General features: G+C 52.7%; 1 protein-coding gene across 1 annotated transcript; it reads left to right on the top strand.

The window, feature by feature from the left end:
• The first annotated feature begins 16,817 nt into the window (after positions 1 to 16,817).
• NANOS2 (nanos C2HC-type zinc finger 2) lies at positions 16,818 to 17,210 on the top strand. Its single transcript, XM_044666233.1, has one exon. It carries the CDS (start codon positions 16,818 to 16,820, stop codon positions 17,208 to 17,210), a length of 393 nt encoding a protein of 130 aa, XP_044522168.1.
• The last annotated feature ends 203 nt before the right edge of the window (positions 17,211 to 17,413 follow it).

Raw genomic sequence — 17,413 nt, 5'->3', positions numbered from 1 at the left:
AGTTTGGCCCAGATGAATGAATATCTTAAGGTCTCTCCTGGCTTTAAATCCTATGATCCTAAGCTCTGGAACTCAGAGCCCTAAAGGAGGCAGGGGGCAGCTTCCTGAGGGCAACCCAGGACAGTTTGAATCCCACTTTAGTTTATGGGGAGGACTTTTCCTTGAGGCCCAATGGGGCTCCTATCAATGAATGACATCATGCATGGGTGAAGAGTCTTCCCTAAATTGTTATGATGTGGGGGGGGGAGTCCTATTATTCCAGGGTCACTTCCTCTGAAGTACCTGAATGGGAAGGACCCCCTAACCTTCCCCCTCCTTTTTACTGGGTTCCAGGAGACCCCAAGAGACCCTCAGGATGCCAGGGCCACTTCCCCTGATAAGCACTTGTTGAGTTTTGGCTATGAAGGATGAGGGAGAAGATAGGACTTGGCTCCGTCGTGGGGATGCTGGGGGGGTGGGGGTGGAAGGGAGCAGCTTATGTCTGAGAAAGGAGTGTCTCCATTCAGATGCCAAAGTCTGCTCATCTCAAAGAGAAACCACTCTTGTCCAAGAAGTTCCGAAGCCCCCCTTCTCCTTTCCCACCCCAAGCCTTCTCTGTGTGCTTGCTTCTGTCTGCATTGGTCTATTATCTTGGTGGGGTCCGAGTTGGTGTGTCTTGGTGGGTCTAATTTAGCTCACTTGGTGAATTGGGATTGGAGAGGCCTGGGGAACTGTGATGGAGACTGGACACAGTCCCGTTAGCGTGTTTCCAAGAGGTCTGGACTAGGGTCTAAAAGACCCCGATATTGTCATTGGGGTGGCAAAGGCTGCTTGCTCGAAGGAGGCTGTGCAGACCTGGGGACTTTTCTGGGGAGACAAACTCTGATTGCCTCGTCTGAGCAGAGTAGCCGGGTCAGTTCCAACCCTGGGCTAGCCATTCCCTTGGTCTTTCCTCTCCCCCTCCCGTTGGTCCCCCCCCCCCACCTCTTAAACCAGGGCTTCCCACTGACCCCCTGGTTCTAGCATCAGCATCTTTGTAGGGGGGGAGATAGCTCCCGTCCCTTCAGAATTCCACACTTACCACCTACTTTTCTGGATTCTTCTCTCCCACAGTTCGGGAGGGAGGAGCAGATTCCCCCAAATCAAAATGTGAAAATCCCTTCCCAAGGAAGAAGCAATAGCGGTAACTCGCACTGACCTTGTCTCCCACCTTGTCTGCTCACGTCCCCCACTGGGTCACCAGATGCTGGCAGGAGCTCGGGTGGCCAAGTGGCTTTTTCTATACCCTCCCCGCAGACTCTAGTCAGGGAAGGGGGGGAGAGCCTGTCTCCTTCTGAACCCTGGCCCCCACCAACTCCTTGGACCCTGATTACACCCTTCCTTCCAAGGGAGGGTGGTCTAGATGTGCCAAAAGAATTCTCTTCCAATCTTTGTATATTTATATATACAAAGGATATATACATATATATCCTGCGGCTTGGGGGGAGGGGGGAGGGAAGGGGGGTTCCCATCCCCTGAGAATGCAGTATTCTGTATTTTGGATTTGGGAAGGATGGGACCTCCCAGGGTGCCCGAGCTGATTTGCATATCATTTGCATGCACGGCCAAGCTCACTGCCCCTGTAATGTGCTGGTCCAGTGGCAGCCCTTCATGGGGCTATGTCTCTTCAGAGACAGCCTCCTTCCCTGCTCTTTAGTCCCCCCACCCACCCCCACGACACACACCTGGCTTCTTCTCTTGAATCCACTACCTCCCTGAGGTGCACTCTGTGGAAGGAGACAGAGTACCCTGGTTGAAATCCGAGCTCTAGGCCTGACTTACTATGGCAAGTCCCTTCATTTGTCCAGGCCTCAGTTTTCTTCTCTGTAAAATTGGTGTGTGTGGGTGAGGGGCAGGGAGTAGAGATGCTTGGGAAGGTCCTGAGTGGCTCGAAAACCTAGGCTCCCCTTCTCTCATCCCCATCCCCCTTTCCGCTTCCTGCAGGGTGGAAAAGTAGGAGGAAAGAGAGGAGAGAATGGGAAGGGGATACACCTGTGCACGGTGCCCCCACCCCACCCTTCCTGCTGTTTCCTGTCCCCATGCCTGTGGTCTCCTCTCCAGAAGCCCCTTCTGCAGTTCTGACCTCAGTCCTTTTGCTACAGTGTTTCCTGGGGCAGAGGCTAGGGGTGGGGAGGGGGAAGTAGACAGAGCCTAGATGATTGCTAAAGACATAATCGGGGTCCCCTTGAGCCACAGATGTTTAATCTACTCCCCACAGCTCTTACAATCCTTCTCCCCGCCCCCCTACCCGTCCCCCAACCCCAGGGGGCAACAGTTAACTGAAGCCAAGGAAGATACCCCTAACCCCCTTCCCCTCCCCATCATGGGATCCTTTGCCAGTTCCACAACCATTTGGAGTCCACTTGGACCTTAACGTTCTTCTTTTAACCCATTTTCCCAAGTGCCCCCATCACCCCCTTTTTTATCATCTCTTTATTTTCTCATGTCTGATTCTCCAGGGTCCCCTACTCCTGCCTCACCGCCTTTCCCCCTGACAGTGTGTCTTCCTGGCAAGTGGGGATTGGAGGGAGGCAGGCAGTAACAGATCCTTGGAACGCTCTGATGGAGATTCCAAAGCTTCCCTCCTGAGGGTTAAAGCACTGGCCAAAGGCTAGTGCCCTCCCTGTTCTAGCAGTTTCTTCCTACTCCCCTGACTTCTCATCTTGCCTCTACAATCCCTCTCTCCACTTCCAGAACATCTCTTACCCTCTCTGTATTTCTATCCTCTGCTCTTCGCTAGATCTCCCTCTGTCTTGTCTCTCTCATTTCACCCTTGTGTCTCTCCCCTGCAAGTCTCTGTCTCCTTGTCTGTCTGTCCCCCGTGTCTGAGGGTCTGTCTCCCTGTTTCTTTTTACCTGTGTGTGTGTATGTGAGGGTCACAGCCTGGGTCTGGCTGGCTGTCTCTGTCCCTCTCAGAACAGTCCTCCCCTCCTCCCCACCTCCTGTGTCTCTTACTCCTCTCCATGTCTCTGTCTAGGTTGCTCTGTGTCTCCATGATTCCCTGATCGTTTTCATAAAGTGCCAAATTTTCTAGGGGAGAAGCTGTTGTCAGGGAGTGCTAGTCCCATGTGGGAGGGAGCAGGGGATAGCCAGAGCTGTCTCCCCCCTCAAGTCTTTGGTCCTTGAACCACCCAGGATCCCGTTACGTGGATTCCCATGTTCTTTCCACCAGACTTTTCTTAAGAGCTTTGTAAGAAAAGAAAAAAAGAAAAATTTCCCCCCTCAGTCCCCGAGACTCCTAACACTAGCCCCCTCGCTCCTCCCCCCATGGCCAAGAAGTCTGGGGCTAAAACCCCCTACCCTTTTCTCCCTGGGTTCGTAAGGAATTTCAGGGAGAGGGAGGAACCTTCGCCTCTCTTCCTGGTAGATAGGATAGAGGCCAGACACAAATTTCTAAGTACTTCAGAGAGAGAGAAGTTACATGTGCCAAATTCATCTCCTTGTCTCCCTCTGGGGGGGTGGGACTCTGAGCCAGCCTGTCCCAGCACCTTCTTTCCCCCTCCCCCAGCCCCTTCACATTCCCAGCCCCCAGGCTAGGGGTGGGGGCTGCTACTGCAATAAGGGGGAGGTTGTGAAGTAGCAGACTTCTCTGCCCCCAGCCATCTCCTCCCATTAGATGAGGAGATACTCATCCCATCCTCTACCTCCCTTTCCCTAGACTAGTGGGGAGAGGATTAGAGGTAATGGAGACCTTACCTCTTGGCTAGGGAGGAAATCAGCTTATAAGGTGGTGGGGACTGGGATGGTGTGTCTCTGCTACCAGCTGGATATGTGATCTTGGGCAATCCCCATCTGATGATCTCTGGGCCTCAGTTTCCCTATCTGTTAAATGAAGGGGTGGGGATTCAGTGGCCTCTAGTCCTTTCCAGCTCTGACATTCACAGTGACTTTGTGCTCTGGGGCACATTGTTTCCCCCTCTCTGAGCCTCAGCTTTCTCATCTGTAAAATGGGGGACTTGGACTTGCCGTTATCCAAAGGCCCTTCCAGCGCTGACATTCTGTAATCCTCTGAAGTCGTTTCCCTCAAGTCCTTCTATGTCTCCTCCCTGTTCTCTCCTATCTCTTATGGGTGGGTGTGTGTGTGTGTGTGTGTGTGTGTGTGTGTGTGTGTGCTTGGAGAGTGTGGGGTAGAAGAGGGTCTTGAGCTTTGGAGCAGAGGTACACGAAATCCTGAGGACTGTTGGCAATATTATGTGCCTGCTGGCATGCTACTGAGCCTAGCTATAACCATACCAAAAGGGAGTTCACCAATTGATCGGGCATCAAGTACCTATTACATGTAGGGCACCATGACAGGTGCTGGGTTGTTTTGTGCCCATATCTGGTTCTTGGGACACCGCCAAGGTGGGCTGTTGTGAAAGCTAAGCCCACTTTGGAGGAGAGAGGTGCCTCACAAGCTTTTGGAGGTGCTAGGGAGGAGGGGAGTTCATGGCTTTTAACCCTTTCCTCAATGCTCCCCCCCCAATTCAGGATAGCATCTTTTCCTGGAGTCCTTGGGGGGGACCCTTTAACCTCCCCCTTCTCTTTCCCACCTTCTCTCCCCTCCTCTCCCCCACACCACCAACCGTTCATTCCCTCCTCCAAGTGGTTCCATCACCACCGAGGACTCCATCACCCACCGCCCACCTCCTCCAAGCCACTTGGAACTGCAGGCTCATCTTCAGGCTGTCGAATCCTTTTCCTCTGACCTCTCATTGAACTTTTTTAACCCTCTCTGTTGTCCATCCCACAGAAAGCTGTGTGTCAGGGGTGGGAAGAGGGACAGGGAGGAGTGGGGAGAACCTGGGATGGCAGCACTTGGTCCTCCATCTCCTCCCCCAGCCCAGGGCAAGCCCCCTTCCCCCCTCCAAGAGATTCTATATAAATATCTATATATAAAAACTGGCTGAATTTCTATGTTTGAAGACTTGTCATCAGTGGGAGGAGGAGGTGGGGGTGCCTCTTCAAGACCCCCCTCCACTCCTACTCCTGAGCCTTTCCCTCCCTCCCTCTCCTCCCCATCCCTCCATTGTAAATAATCTCTTTTGTACTGGGAATGAGCCAGGGGGATGGGTAATCATTTTTTTCCTGTGTTTGGCATCTCAGCCAACTTGAGGCAGCAATACCATGCTGGTTGTTTTTGGGGGGGGCAGGTCCCCCAGCTCCTAGTTACACCCTGTCCCCCTCCCATACACACACACACTCTTGGGTCCCTGTTTCATAGGATCCCAAAACAACAGTATTAAAGATGGAGGGGGTTGATGTGGATTCTAAATCCTGTTCTCAGGCCTCAGGGTCTCAACTTCCCCATCTGTAAAACGAGCGTGTTGACTAAATGGTCTCTAAGGGCCTTTCCAGCGCTAACATTCTAGGTTCTAAGGTTCTCTGGTTCTGAGAATACTAGGGTCAAAGAGTCAAAGAATCTATAACCCTAAGATTCTGGGATTCTTTGGGAGAGGTTTGGGAGTATCCCATCCACCCCCTTCTAGGAGGGGGAGGTTGGTGGTCTACTATATCCCTTCCATGGCAACTGATGCCATCTTCCAGCATAGCTGGTTTGGGGAGACCTCTCTGGAGGATGCCCTGGTTAGGGGGAGGAGGGATCTGGGGTCCGAGGTCAGGGGCCAAGTTGCCCACCCCCCCACCCCCATCTCCCCATCCCATGGTATGCCTCCAATCCCTCCATCCAAACTCTCTCTGTCTCTGTCTCTTTCTCTCTCTCTCTCTCTCTCTCTCTCTCTCTCTCTCTCTCTCTCTGTCTCTCCTCTCCTCCCTCCTCCCACTTCCTCTCATCTCTTCTCTCTCTCTCTCCCCTCCCCTCCTCTTACTGGTCTCGTCCCTCGCCCAAGCCGCCGCCCGCTGTCTGGACCTTGGTTCGCCGCCACTTCCCCACTCAACACTCCCCCATTGCCATGCCTGGGCCGTGGCCCCTCTCTCCCTCCCCCTCCCCCCACTGCCCAGTGTCCGTTGTGTGGATAGCGCTCTGTGTATTAGCTCCATGACCCTCCTCCCTCTCTGAGTCCCCCTCCCCCCACATGCCTCCCTTCCCCCAGTGACTCACCCTTTTTTTGCCGTTATAAACGTCCATCTCTACATTCGTGTCTAACGCTGTGTTCTTTGCTTTCCATCCCACGACACGCGCACCTCTCTTAACCCATTCCCCCTCACTCCCCTCACCACCCCTGAACCCTGGGGAGGAGGGGAGGGAGAACTCCAGGGGGGAGCTGGGGGATCCCTAGGGATCTGGACCGGGCAAGCTCCTCCAGGGATCCTGGGGGAACTGAGGGCAAAGGGGTCTGGGTGGGAGGTGGACACCCCCGCCTGGGGCCCTGGGCATGGGGCTGGGGTCGAGGAAGACCTCATTCCAACAGGGTCTCTGGGCAAAGCCCAAGAAGGGGCAGGGAGAGAGAGGGTACCGCAGCAACGGGAGGCGATCAGAACCACACGCTCCCCGCACCCCAACTGAGTCCCCCGGACGAAACCAGAGAGATGTCCTATTAGGAACACACCAAGTGACAGACACGCAGGCAGAGAAGGATCCCAATATATAGAAACAAACAGGTGTAGACACGCATCAAAGGGACAGAGGTGGAAAGGCACAGAAGGTCCTGCCAGTGGGTCTGAAACATGAAAGAGATGAGGGACCGAGTGGGAAGAGGGAGACACTGGGACAGATGTCCAGAGGAGGAAAGATCAAAGTAGGAAAGACAGATGGAGCATCAGTCATCCTGGAATGAGAGAGCCTTGAGCCTCAGCCTGACTGCCTTCTGAGTCACTGTGGAACATTTGGCCAGTGGCTTCTTCTTCTCCAGACCTCAGTTTCCCATTTTGTAAAATGAAAAGATTGAACTAGATAGTCCCTAAAGGCTTCTAGGCTCAAAAACAAAATCATAATCTGTTGAGACAATGAAAGGCAAAAAAACTGGGAAAGGTTAAATCTCTTAACATCTCTTGGCTGAAAAACCATCTGAAAAAACAAGGTTGCTGGATCCCTTCCAGGTCTAGAGTCTACAATTCCATAAAGACCAAGGTGCAAAGAGAAAGAGACAGGAAAGAGATGGAGACTGGAGACAAAGACAAAATGGAATTGGAAGAAATGTAGATAGAACAGTGTAGGAGAGATCTGCTCAGACATTAGGTCAGACAGACAGACAGGAGGAGTGAGGAAAGGTAAGATAAACTACCAACATCTCCATCATCACCATCGAACATTATGCCCTCTCTCCCTCTCCTCCATAAGAGATGTGGGTTCCATTCATGGAAGTGTCCCTGGAATTCTCTTCCCACCCCTGGTCCTACAAACACCTTCAAAAGGGTCCTAAGGGGATGATCAAGGCAAAGAGTGGGAGATGGGGTTAATTTCTTCCATTTCCACCTACCCAGGTTAGGAGGATTTTCTGGAGGGGATATCTTGGTGGTCTGTGTGGTTTGTTTATTATTTTTTTAAATCAAAAGGGACTAAACAGAATTGGGTGTTGGGATGGAGGGGACAGGAGGGAAGAAAGAAGGGTGGTTGTTGGTTTGGGGGCTGAGGCAGGGGGCAGGGGTGGAGGAAAAACCAAATGGATCCATGTGGTGGTCTCCCTCATGCACTCCAGCCTAGGAAGGTGCTTCCTGGCTAAGAAGGGAGAAAACAGCCTGATATGATGGAAAGTCCAAGGACTCAAGTACAAGTCTTGAATCTACTCACTGTGTGATGCCTGTCGTGCCCCTTCCCCTGTATGGGCTTCAGTTTCCTCATCTGTAAAATGAGGGCACTGGACTTCAGGGATCTATGACATTTCTATAAGGGATATTATGGGGAGTGCCTGGATGGAAAAAAAAAAAAAAAAGAAGACCCAGGATTTAAGTAGGAAGTAGAAAACTACCAGCCAAGATCCATCAAGGTTGAAATGAGATGACAGAGGGGAAGATGATGATCGGAGCCCTGATTGACTGGTCTAGGAAAGGAGACCCTGATCATCCAGGAAGAGATCTATGGATACCCAGAAAAACAAAGAGGCCCCAGAAACATGGCCCCAAAGGGATAGGGAAATCAAAGAGAATGGAGGAGAGAGATAAAAGAGACAGAAGCTGAGAGCCTAAAGGACCAAAGAGGCAGAAAGATGATGAAACAAAAAGCCCAGAGAAGACAGAGATCAGGGACACTGGATAGACAGGCCCAGAGAGGCAGGCATGCTCACTTAAGGTCATTGGGAGAGAAGGGCAGGAAGATGCAGGGATAAAGGCAGAGATAGGAGAACTCAAGGAGAGTAGACCAGATTTCATCTGAAAATGGGAATAACTGCCACTCCTTCCCATGGTTGTCGTAAAGATCAAATGAGATAAATATCTGTAAAACACTTTGCCAACCTTTAAGTGCCATATAGACATGGGATAGTGCCAGCTACAAAGGATGAAGAAGTTTAAGTTCTGGTCTTTAGTCTTCCTATCAAATCCCTCCTTGGTCCCTCTGTTGCTGGTTGTCCCCCTTGGTCTTGTCCCTCTCTTCCTTAGTGTCTCCACTCTATCCCTCAAATCTCTCTCTTTTCTCTCCCTCAGTATCCCCTATTTGTCCTTCAATCTCTGTCTTCTTTATCCCTCACTATCCCTTAATGTCACCTCCATCCCTGGATGGTGTTCCTCTCTGTCCTACTGTGCTGTCTCTGTCCTTCAGTCTCCCTCCTCAATATCCTTCTCTCTATTGCTCCTCTGTTTCCCTCCATGTCCCGTCCTGTCCCTGAACTCTTTCTCTGTGCCTCTGTTTCCCTCCTCAGGGTCCCCTCCTGTCCCTGTGCCTTCTGTGTCCCTCAGTCTCCCTCCTCAATGTCCTTTTCTTTTGTTGCTCCATCTCCCTCCTCTCTGTCCCTCTGTTTCCTTTTTCTTGTCCCTGTGCCCTCTCTGTGCCTCAGTCTTCCTCCTCTGTCTCTGTGTCCTCTCCCTTTGTTTCTCCTTTCCTCTTTTTTGTTCCTCAGTCTTCCATATCTCCCCGAGTCTCTGTTTCTTTGAGTCTGCACGTGTGTACCTAACTCTTCCTGACATACTTTCCTTTTTATGGACCATGACAGGGACTTTGATACACCCCACTACACAAGCCTCAAAGCCCCAGATCCAGCCTGTCTCTTCCATCTCCTTTCCTCCACAACCAGGAAATCTCCTTATGACCTCACAGCCATTATGTGACAACACAAAGTGGGGAGGCCTCCTGCCTGGGCGGGGCCTGGTGGGAGGGGTCCAGACTCTGGAGAGGATAGTTAGTGACCCCCACCCCCTTTCCCCTAGTCCAAGGCTGGTGAGGCTCAGAGGGGGATGGAAAGGATACACGGGATATATTAAGGGGAGTAGAGTCATAGGTTAGAGCCCATCCTCTGCAGCCTCTTGAGCCATTTTTGTCCCTCCCCAGCTCGCATGGCTGCCCGAGGGACTCAATCCGTGTCTCTAGAGAGGAGAAACTGTGCACTGGTGAGGCTACTGCTCCTCTCCCCGAACCCCATCTCCATTCTGACCCAGGAAGGACCCAGACCCTTGGGAGGGAAAGAAAGAGGGGGAGGTGGGAGTGGGGTACAGGGTCCCAGGGGAACAGGTGTTTGGGGAGGGTCCTGCACCTGAGGGGAAAGGAACCCAAGCCCTAGAGCCTCCCAGCCGTTCCCTCCACAGATGGAGAAGATCAAGTGTCTACAGGCAGCCAATGCTAACCTGAAAAAACTGGTGGGTTCATGGGCCTGGCCCTGGGGGACACTGGGGGTGGGATGGAGAGGGAGGGAAGCTTCACACACCATTTAGCAGGGGCTTCCCCCCACAGCCAGCCCTGGCTACCGGCCACTCCACAAGCTACCTCCCTTGTCGTGCTACAGTAGAGTCCCCTTAACCAGGAGATCCCTTCCTCGGTTAAGGTCAGGATGAGGATTAAATATTAGGAGTCTCAATTAGGATTTGAAGCTGGCAAACTGGGGGAAGGTTAGAGACTGGGCAGACAATCAAGCAGGTTCTGCAGGTTCGAGACAAAGGTGTTTTGGGGGTAGAGAGTAGTAAGTGCAAGTCCAGAGATGTCAGAGTCCCTTCGAAGACAAGCTAGGGTTAGGGTTATGGGGGCTAGGCTGGGGCTAGGATTGGGGCTGAAAGTAGGAGTGAAGGATGCCTTAAGAAACTCACAGACGTGGTTAGGGTTAGTGATATCAATAGGGTCTTGGGTTAGACTTAAAGTTAGAATGAGATCAGCATCCTTTTTTGTTTTTTTTTAACCCTTACCTTCCATCTTAGAATCAGTGCTGTGTATCAGTTCCAGGGAGAAGAGCAGTAAGATAATTCGGATTAAGTGACTTGCCCAGGGTCACACAGCTAGGAAGTGTCAATGGCCAGATTGGAACCCAGGACTTCCTGTCCTCTAGCTACATGAGTGTCTAACTCTCCTGGAAATTATAATCATATTTAGATTGTAATAGCAGATTTTAGGGGTTCTGGTAAACTGAGGTTAGGGTTAAGAGCAGAGATTAAGTCCAGTTCAGGTCACCTAAGGGGACCACAGGGCAGAGAAGAGAGGCAAGAAAACAAGGTCTCATGCCCCCCTCTCTTATCCCTTCCGGTCCTGGATCCATCGACCTCCCAGAATGAGAAGTTGCAAGAGGAGAATGATGGTGAGCCAACCTGCTCCCCTGGTCTCATCCCCTGTTGCCACCTTTGTTTGGAGCTGTTTGGGTTCAATTGACCTCCCCGCCCTCCCCGCAGGACACAAGCCCTCATCTCTAGCCTCTCAACCCATGTGACCTGGGACCGAGTCCCCTTCCTCTTAAGCTTTCAGACTCCCCCAGAGGACTGAATGGCAGAGCCTCCCCCCGGTTCTGCCATTCAGGGCTCTCTCGTGCTCTAAGGTCGCTCCCAGTTCTGACGATCATTCTGCTTTAGGTTCTAAGACTTGTTGGAAAGTGTTAACATTCAGCCCCTCCGAGCCAAAGCCTTTTATAAAGTACCACCTAGCGGGGGAGAGGAGGGCAGCAGGTAGGCGGGGGGCAGGCTCCAGCTCGCTAATGCCATTCTCTTCACCTAATCCCAGTCCTGAGATCCACGGAAGAGGTACTGCTCAGGTGAGCACCCCCAAACCCAAGTCTAGCCCCAAGCCCTCGGAGGGAGAAGACAGCGGAGCTGACGGAGGCTGGGGGAGGAGGGATCCCCGCCCCCTCCCACGCCCGCTCTCCGCTTCTTAAGGGCGAGATGAGTTTTCCAGTGGGGCGGCGGGTTTCCGGACGGGAGGCGAGGTGGGGAGGGGGGGCGTCCAACTCAGTTTGCGACAGAAAGGGGAGGGGGTATTCCTTGAGGCCTGCCCTTCTTCTGCACCCCCCGAAGGCCGAGCAGAACTGGGGAGTTCAAGCGAGGAAGAGCCCGAGCTGAGGGAGGGGGGCGGTGGTCCCGGAGAAGAAGTTGAGTTAGAGAGGAGGAGGAGGAGGAGAGGAGGGTGTGCCCCAGCCCGGGCCCCTCCCCCACTTGTCTGCCCCCCGCCCTGTCCCCACAGGGACAATGACAAGATAAAAAAGAAAATTCTGAAGCTGAAGGAGCGGCACGAATCTCTGGTGAGAAAGGAGGAACGGGACCAAGAAGAGGCCGGGCTTGGAGGGGGGTTATGCAAATGAAGGGGCGGTGACTTTCTTGTTGGTGGGCGGGGCGTAGGGAGCCTTCGGCTGAGCTGTCCAGCGCGGGGATCTGGGGGGCGGGAGGGGTTGAGGCGGGGGCGATGGGCCCCTGAGCCCCAGTTTCCCGCTCTGTCCGCAGCAAGACGACATCTACACGCTGGAGGAGCGTCTGTGTGAGTGTGTGTGTGGTTGGCAGGGAGGGCTGTGGGGGTGGGGTGGCCGAGGGCGCCTCCGCCCCCTCCGTAACTCCACCTTCTTCTCCCTCCTCGACCAAAGGTTCTTGCACCTGTCCTGAAAACCGATCGAACCACGAACACAAAGAGAGCAAAAGGTGTGGCCGCTGGCCCCGGTCTTCAAGGAAAGGAGAGAGGGGCAGGCGGCTGGTGGGGGATATGGGGCGGGTGGCGCGGTGGGGGGGGAGCCTCGGCGGAGGGACTGGCCTGGAGCCGCCCGAGTGTGACATCTCTTCCCACTCTTGTCTCTCTCACCTGGGGCTCCCACTTCAGGGCTGCGAACACAGGGCGGCGGCTCCCGTGAGTCCCCGAGGCCGGATGCACCTCCCCGTCCCCCCACGGAAACAAACCCCCTCCGGGGGTCAATAAACTCCTCTCCGGGGCTGGGACCCCCTCCGCTTCCCAATTATGTGCTTCTGAGGGACGTGATAAGTTTTCGAGGGGGGCGGGGTCCAGGGTGGGACCTTCAGCGGGGAAAACTAGAGGCCCATGGGGGGAGGGGGGAGGCATTCCAAGGGCGTGGCCTTAGAGAGGGTGGGGGGGAAAGTGGGAGCAGGGGTGGGCTTCACAGGCCCAGGAGGGGAGAGAAGAGGGGTCTAGAGAGGGGGGCGGGGTCTGGAACTGGAGAAGCAGGCTGTCCCTTGGGTGGAATAAGAGCACTGGGGCGAATTGGGGCGAGAACCGGAGGCCGGAGCTGTAACTGTTACCAGGGATCTGGACAGGAAGATCCGCAATGTAACTAGCAGGCCCGGGGTCTCCATCCTCCACCGCACCCCCCCTCACTCACTACCTCAAGTCCAGGAAACAACCACCAGCCGCTGCAGTCCCACCATCACCTGTCACAGAGCACTAGGCAAAAAAAAAAAAAAAAAAAAACCAGAAACCAGGAATGGACAGTATTGCTCTCACTCTCCCCGCTTCCACCCCTTTCTCCAAAGGTCTCCCACTTTATTTCAGTCTCCTATCTCCATTTCCGCATCCTTCATTGTCTCAAGGCATTCGCCTTTTTGGTTGAGGCGGAAGGAGCTCTGGATTGGATGAGATCTCTGTCTGGCCTCCCTTGGGTAGCCTTGGGAAATCGCTCTTTTGGTCTCAGTTTCTCCCACTGTCAAAAGGGTTGGCGAGGTCAGGTGTGTGGCTCCTGCCTCGCCTCCCTTTAAAAGGGCTGCTGATATATGGAGAAGACTAGATGACAGGTATGTGGGAGAGGAAGTACTGGACTTCTACAGTCCAAATAGAATAGAGGAAGAAGAGATGGTGGGGAATGAGGACAGGAAGTGATCCCAGGAGATGCAGGTGAAACTTTGACCTGAAGTCCGTCCCAGGTTATCAGGTTCTGACACTGTTAGAATGTTATAGTCAGGGGGATAGCTAGGTGGCTCAGTGGATTGAGAACCAAACTTAGAAACAGGAGGGTCCTAGATTCAAATCTTGCCTCAGATGACTTCCTAGCTGGGTGACCTTGGGCAAGTCACTTAACCCCCATTGCCCAACCACTCTTCTGCTTTGAAACCAATTCTCAGTATTGACTCTTAAGTCAGAAGGTAAGGGTTTAAAAAATGTTATTGGACATGAAATCTTAGGTCAGAGAATGGTGTGTTAATATCAGAACTCAATCTACCCTCTTTTTATGCTGATAGGCAAACTGAAAAACAGGGAGGAGTCCCTAGGTCAGTGAAGATGAACCTATGGCACAAGTGCCAAAGATGGCTCATTCTCTGTGGACACCCACAATGCCCTTACCCTCCCCCCCCTTCCCAGTTCATTACCCGAAAGGTAGAGGGACTTGGGCAGAGCTGCTCCCCTTCCCCTCTCCACTGTGCCTGATGACATTTTTTCACATCACCCACCTCACTTCATCAGCCCCTCTGTCCAGCAGCCCAATGGGAGCGCTTTCTGCCTCCCCTGTGTGGGGTAATGGAGGGGCAGAACAGGCCCAACACTTATCGGGGGCAAGGGGCACAGCACGCTGTCTCTAAAAGGTTCACCATCACTGCCCTAGGAGGAAGATTTTCAAAGGACTTCCCCCTTCAAGAAATTTAAGGGGGAAGTCCTTTGAAAATTCAACCAAAAAAAGGGCATTTTTGCCACTCTCAGCTTCAACTACTTAGAAAAAAAAATTTGCCAATTTTCTCTCACCTTTTCAGCCCCTTCTCTCTGCCTGTGATGGGGTGTGTATCAGGGTTTCCTCGACTCTTTTTTTTTTCTCTTTATTTTAGAACAATGGGATTTAGAGCATCAGGTAGTCCAATTTCTCTATCTCTCTGCCTTTATGTCTTATCTCTATCCCATCCCAATATCCTAACCTCTCTCCATCTAGCTCAATCCAATCATCATGAATTATATTCTAGGCCATGAGGAGAGAGTTAAAAGAATCTGCCTGCAAGTAGCTTACATTTTTTCCCATTTCCATTGTTATCTGCCTCTCTTTCTCCATCTCTGTCTTTTCCTATACATTTCTTAACATCTCTAGACTATTTCTATCTCTTTATCTCAGTCTCTTTCCATTTCTATCTCTTTCTCAGGGTGGGGGGGGTATATGGGGTGTTCAGGTAGGACTTAGCACTGCTGGTGTGAGGACTTGTCAAGCTCCTTTCAGGGCTATTCACCCATTTTTTGCCCACCTCTCACCTGTGGCCACATCCTGGTAAAAGCTTAGCAGATTGAGCTAAACCAAGTTGAGGCTAACTGCCAGTGAGGTAAGGGAACAGATTCTACTCAAAGTTTGTGATGATTTAGAGAGAGAGAGGGGGGGGGGGGGCAGATGAGAACAATTTGTTCTAACAGCCACGAAGGCGAGTTGGAAAAGTAGGTGCTGTGGAGAACTTAGAATTTGGTCAGACATAGAAGATACCAAGGTCCTCCACTGTATCCTGGACCATCACTGGTCATCCTGGCTGGCTTTTGGTTTTGCCTCTGGACTTGGATGATTCTGGAAGAGAGAGTGAGGCTGATGACTTTGTGCAACTCTGCCTCACTGAAATCCAATTCACGCACAAATCGTCACCCCCTGATATCAGTGGTCCACTCCAAAACCGAAGGACAGAAAACAATCTCTGACTTCATCTTTCACACTACTGTGCGTCTTTTCTTTCCATCTCTGAGACCTTGATTTAGAACGTAGCACCCCAAAAACCATCCAGCACAAACCCCTCATTTTATAGATGAAATCTGCCCAGAGAAGCTATGTGCCTCACTTATATGTCATCTTCCCTTTCTGTCTCCATCTTTTTTCTTTTCTCCATCTCAGTCTTCATTTTTTCTCTGAGTTTCTCCCCTATTGTATTTCGACCTCTTTCTAGTTTTCCTTTCTTTTCCTCTGTCAACTTGATCCCTTTTTTCCTCTCTCTCCATTTCCATACCTATTTGACCTCAGTTTTCTCTCTAGCTTCCCCAGCCCACTCTGACCTGAAGGCTCTTTCCTCACAATTTGCTCTTGGAGCTTCGTCCCAACCTTCTTTGAGAATGGGAGCTACTTTCCCCTTTCTGGTCCTAAGCCTGGCAGAAGCTCAGGAAAGACTTCTGTCTTTGAGCACACAGCCCTCGTTGGGGAACCTTTTCTGAGTTCGAATGCCCAGAGGGCAAACTCGAGCTGTCCCTGAGCCCCTGCATTAGCAGAGAGAGTTGAAGGAGAAAGTGCTTGCTTTGGGGGACTGGACAAGAGGGGTGAGGCATGCAAAAAAAAAGTCCTCAGGCACTGGGAAGAGAGGGGCCATGGAGCAGCTCCTGGAGTGCCAGCTCTGCACGCGTGCCACATCTTCACCAACACTGGTGCCAATCAAAATCCCGTCACCTGCTAGCACTAGCTTACCCAAAGAGATTAACTGGCCTGGGGCTGTCCCGATAAGGGGGAAACTAAGGACCTGCAACTAGGGGTGTTGGGGGGCGGTCCCTCCCATGCCTGACTCCAACAGACACTAAAAGAGGCTGAAACTGACAAATGGGGGGAGAACTCAAAAGGAGGGGGAAACCCAAAGAGGCACCCACACCCTGCTATTATTGCCTTTGATTGGCTTAGAGGGAGTCAGGTTCAAGTAAACAAGGCTGGTAAATTTCTTATCAGTTTCATCTTGTTTTCTTCTCCAAAGGTGTGCTGAAGTGGGGAGCAGAGGGGGTGAGGAGGGGGTCCCTAGCCTCATCCTGCTTTGAGTCTTCCCCACTAGGAATGGGGGAGGGGAGGAGAGTGTAGCCCCCAAACACCACACACACTCATTTTTTCCCAGTTCTCCCCATAACCTCCAGAAATGCCAGAATCATGGACAAAAGGATTGTGGAGATGGACTAAACAGAACAGTTGTACAACCCATCCCACAAGAGAATTAGCAAAATCCTTGTTGACAGGCTTTAGGACAGACCTTGTCTCCCTCTCAGAGCCTCAGTTTCTCTTCTTGTAAAAGGGGAAAGCTGGCTTGGATGCTCTCCACTGTCCCTGGTTCCAGGCTCAGCTCCACCACTGACTCACTCTGTGACCCTGGGCCAGGCCTTTCCCTTCTCTTGGACTCAGTTTTCTTTTCTGTTAAATGACTGAGAAACAAAGTAAACAAAAATGTGAGAGTTGGAACAGATCCTCTCTAGGACCCCTCCAGCTCCTGCATTTTATGTTATAAGGGATCCTTATGACATTCTGAGAGACTTTGAGTTTAGTACAACTCTGAGGCATCCCAGAAAAGGAATTCCCAAGCCCAGAAAGGGCAAGTGACTTGCCCAAGGTCACCCAGCCAGCTGGTGGTGGACCAGGAATGAAAACTTGAGGCTATCTTAGCCTCCCCAGGCTGGCTCCCAGCTGGGGGTAGGGCAGGGGTGGGGGCAGAGGAAGGGAGTGGGCCCTTTAAATTAGAGGCTCCACCTTTGCCTTCAGAGGTCTCTAGCCATCCTATAAAAGGCAGCCCCCCTCTCCCCTGCTCCTGCCCCTGCCCCCGCCCCTCCTCTCGCAGGCTGCCTCCAGCCCCCCTCTGCAACAGCCTGCCTTCCACACCAGGCACCCATGCAGCTGCCAGCCCCCTTTGATATGTGGAAGGACTATTTGAATCTGAACAAGATCCTGTGGGAGGTGATCTCTGGCCAAGGGGGCCCCGGGGGTGGGGAGAGGGGCCGGCAGGAGGCCGAGGCTCTGCAGTCGAGGCAGGTGGCCGCCGGGGGGCCTCTCTGCAACTTCTGCAAGCACAACGGAGAGTCCCGGCACGTGTACACCTCCCACCTGTTGAAGACCCCCGAGGGGATAGTGGTGTGCCCCATCCTTCGCCATTACGTCTGCCCGCTGTGTGGAGCCACTGGGGGGCTGGCCCACACCCTCAAGTACTGCCCGCTCAATGGGGGCCAGCAGTCCCTGTACCGTCGAAGCGGGCGAAACTCGGCTGGGAGAAAGGTCAAGCGGTGAGGGAGGATGTGGGCCTCCTCCTCTGGACCCGTCCAGGACTACCCCGGCCTTTGCCCCATCCCAGGGATTTCTGTCTCCCTGGGAGTCACCCCACTCCCAGGCCTCCCAAGCCCAGGGAAGCCCCAGACCATCCCATTCCCCCCGGGGGCTGGTCCCCTCTTCTCTCTCCTTGCCTCGAGTATTCTGAGCCCCAGAAACTCCCC

Source organism: Gracilinanus agilis, chromosome 3 (genome assembly GCF_016433145.1).
Source record: "Gracilinanus agilis isolate LMUSP501 chromosome 3, AgileGrace, whole genome shotgun sequence".
In the NCBI taxonomy this organism is placed as follows: domain Eukaryota; kingdom Metazoa; phylum Chordata; class Mammalia; order Didelphimorphia; family Didelphidae; genus Gracilinanus; species Gracilinanus agilis.
The sequence above is the reverse complement of the archived record's forward strand: the minus strand, read 5'-3'. Positions and strand labels throughout refer to the sequence as shown.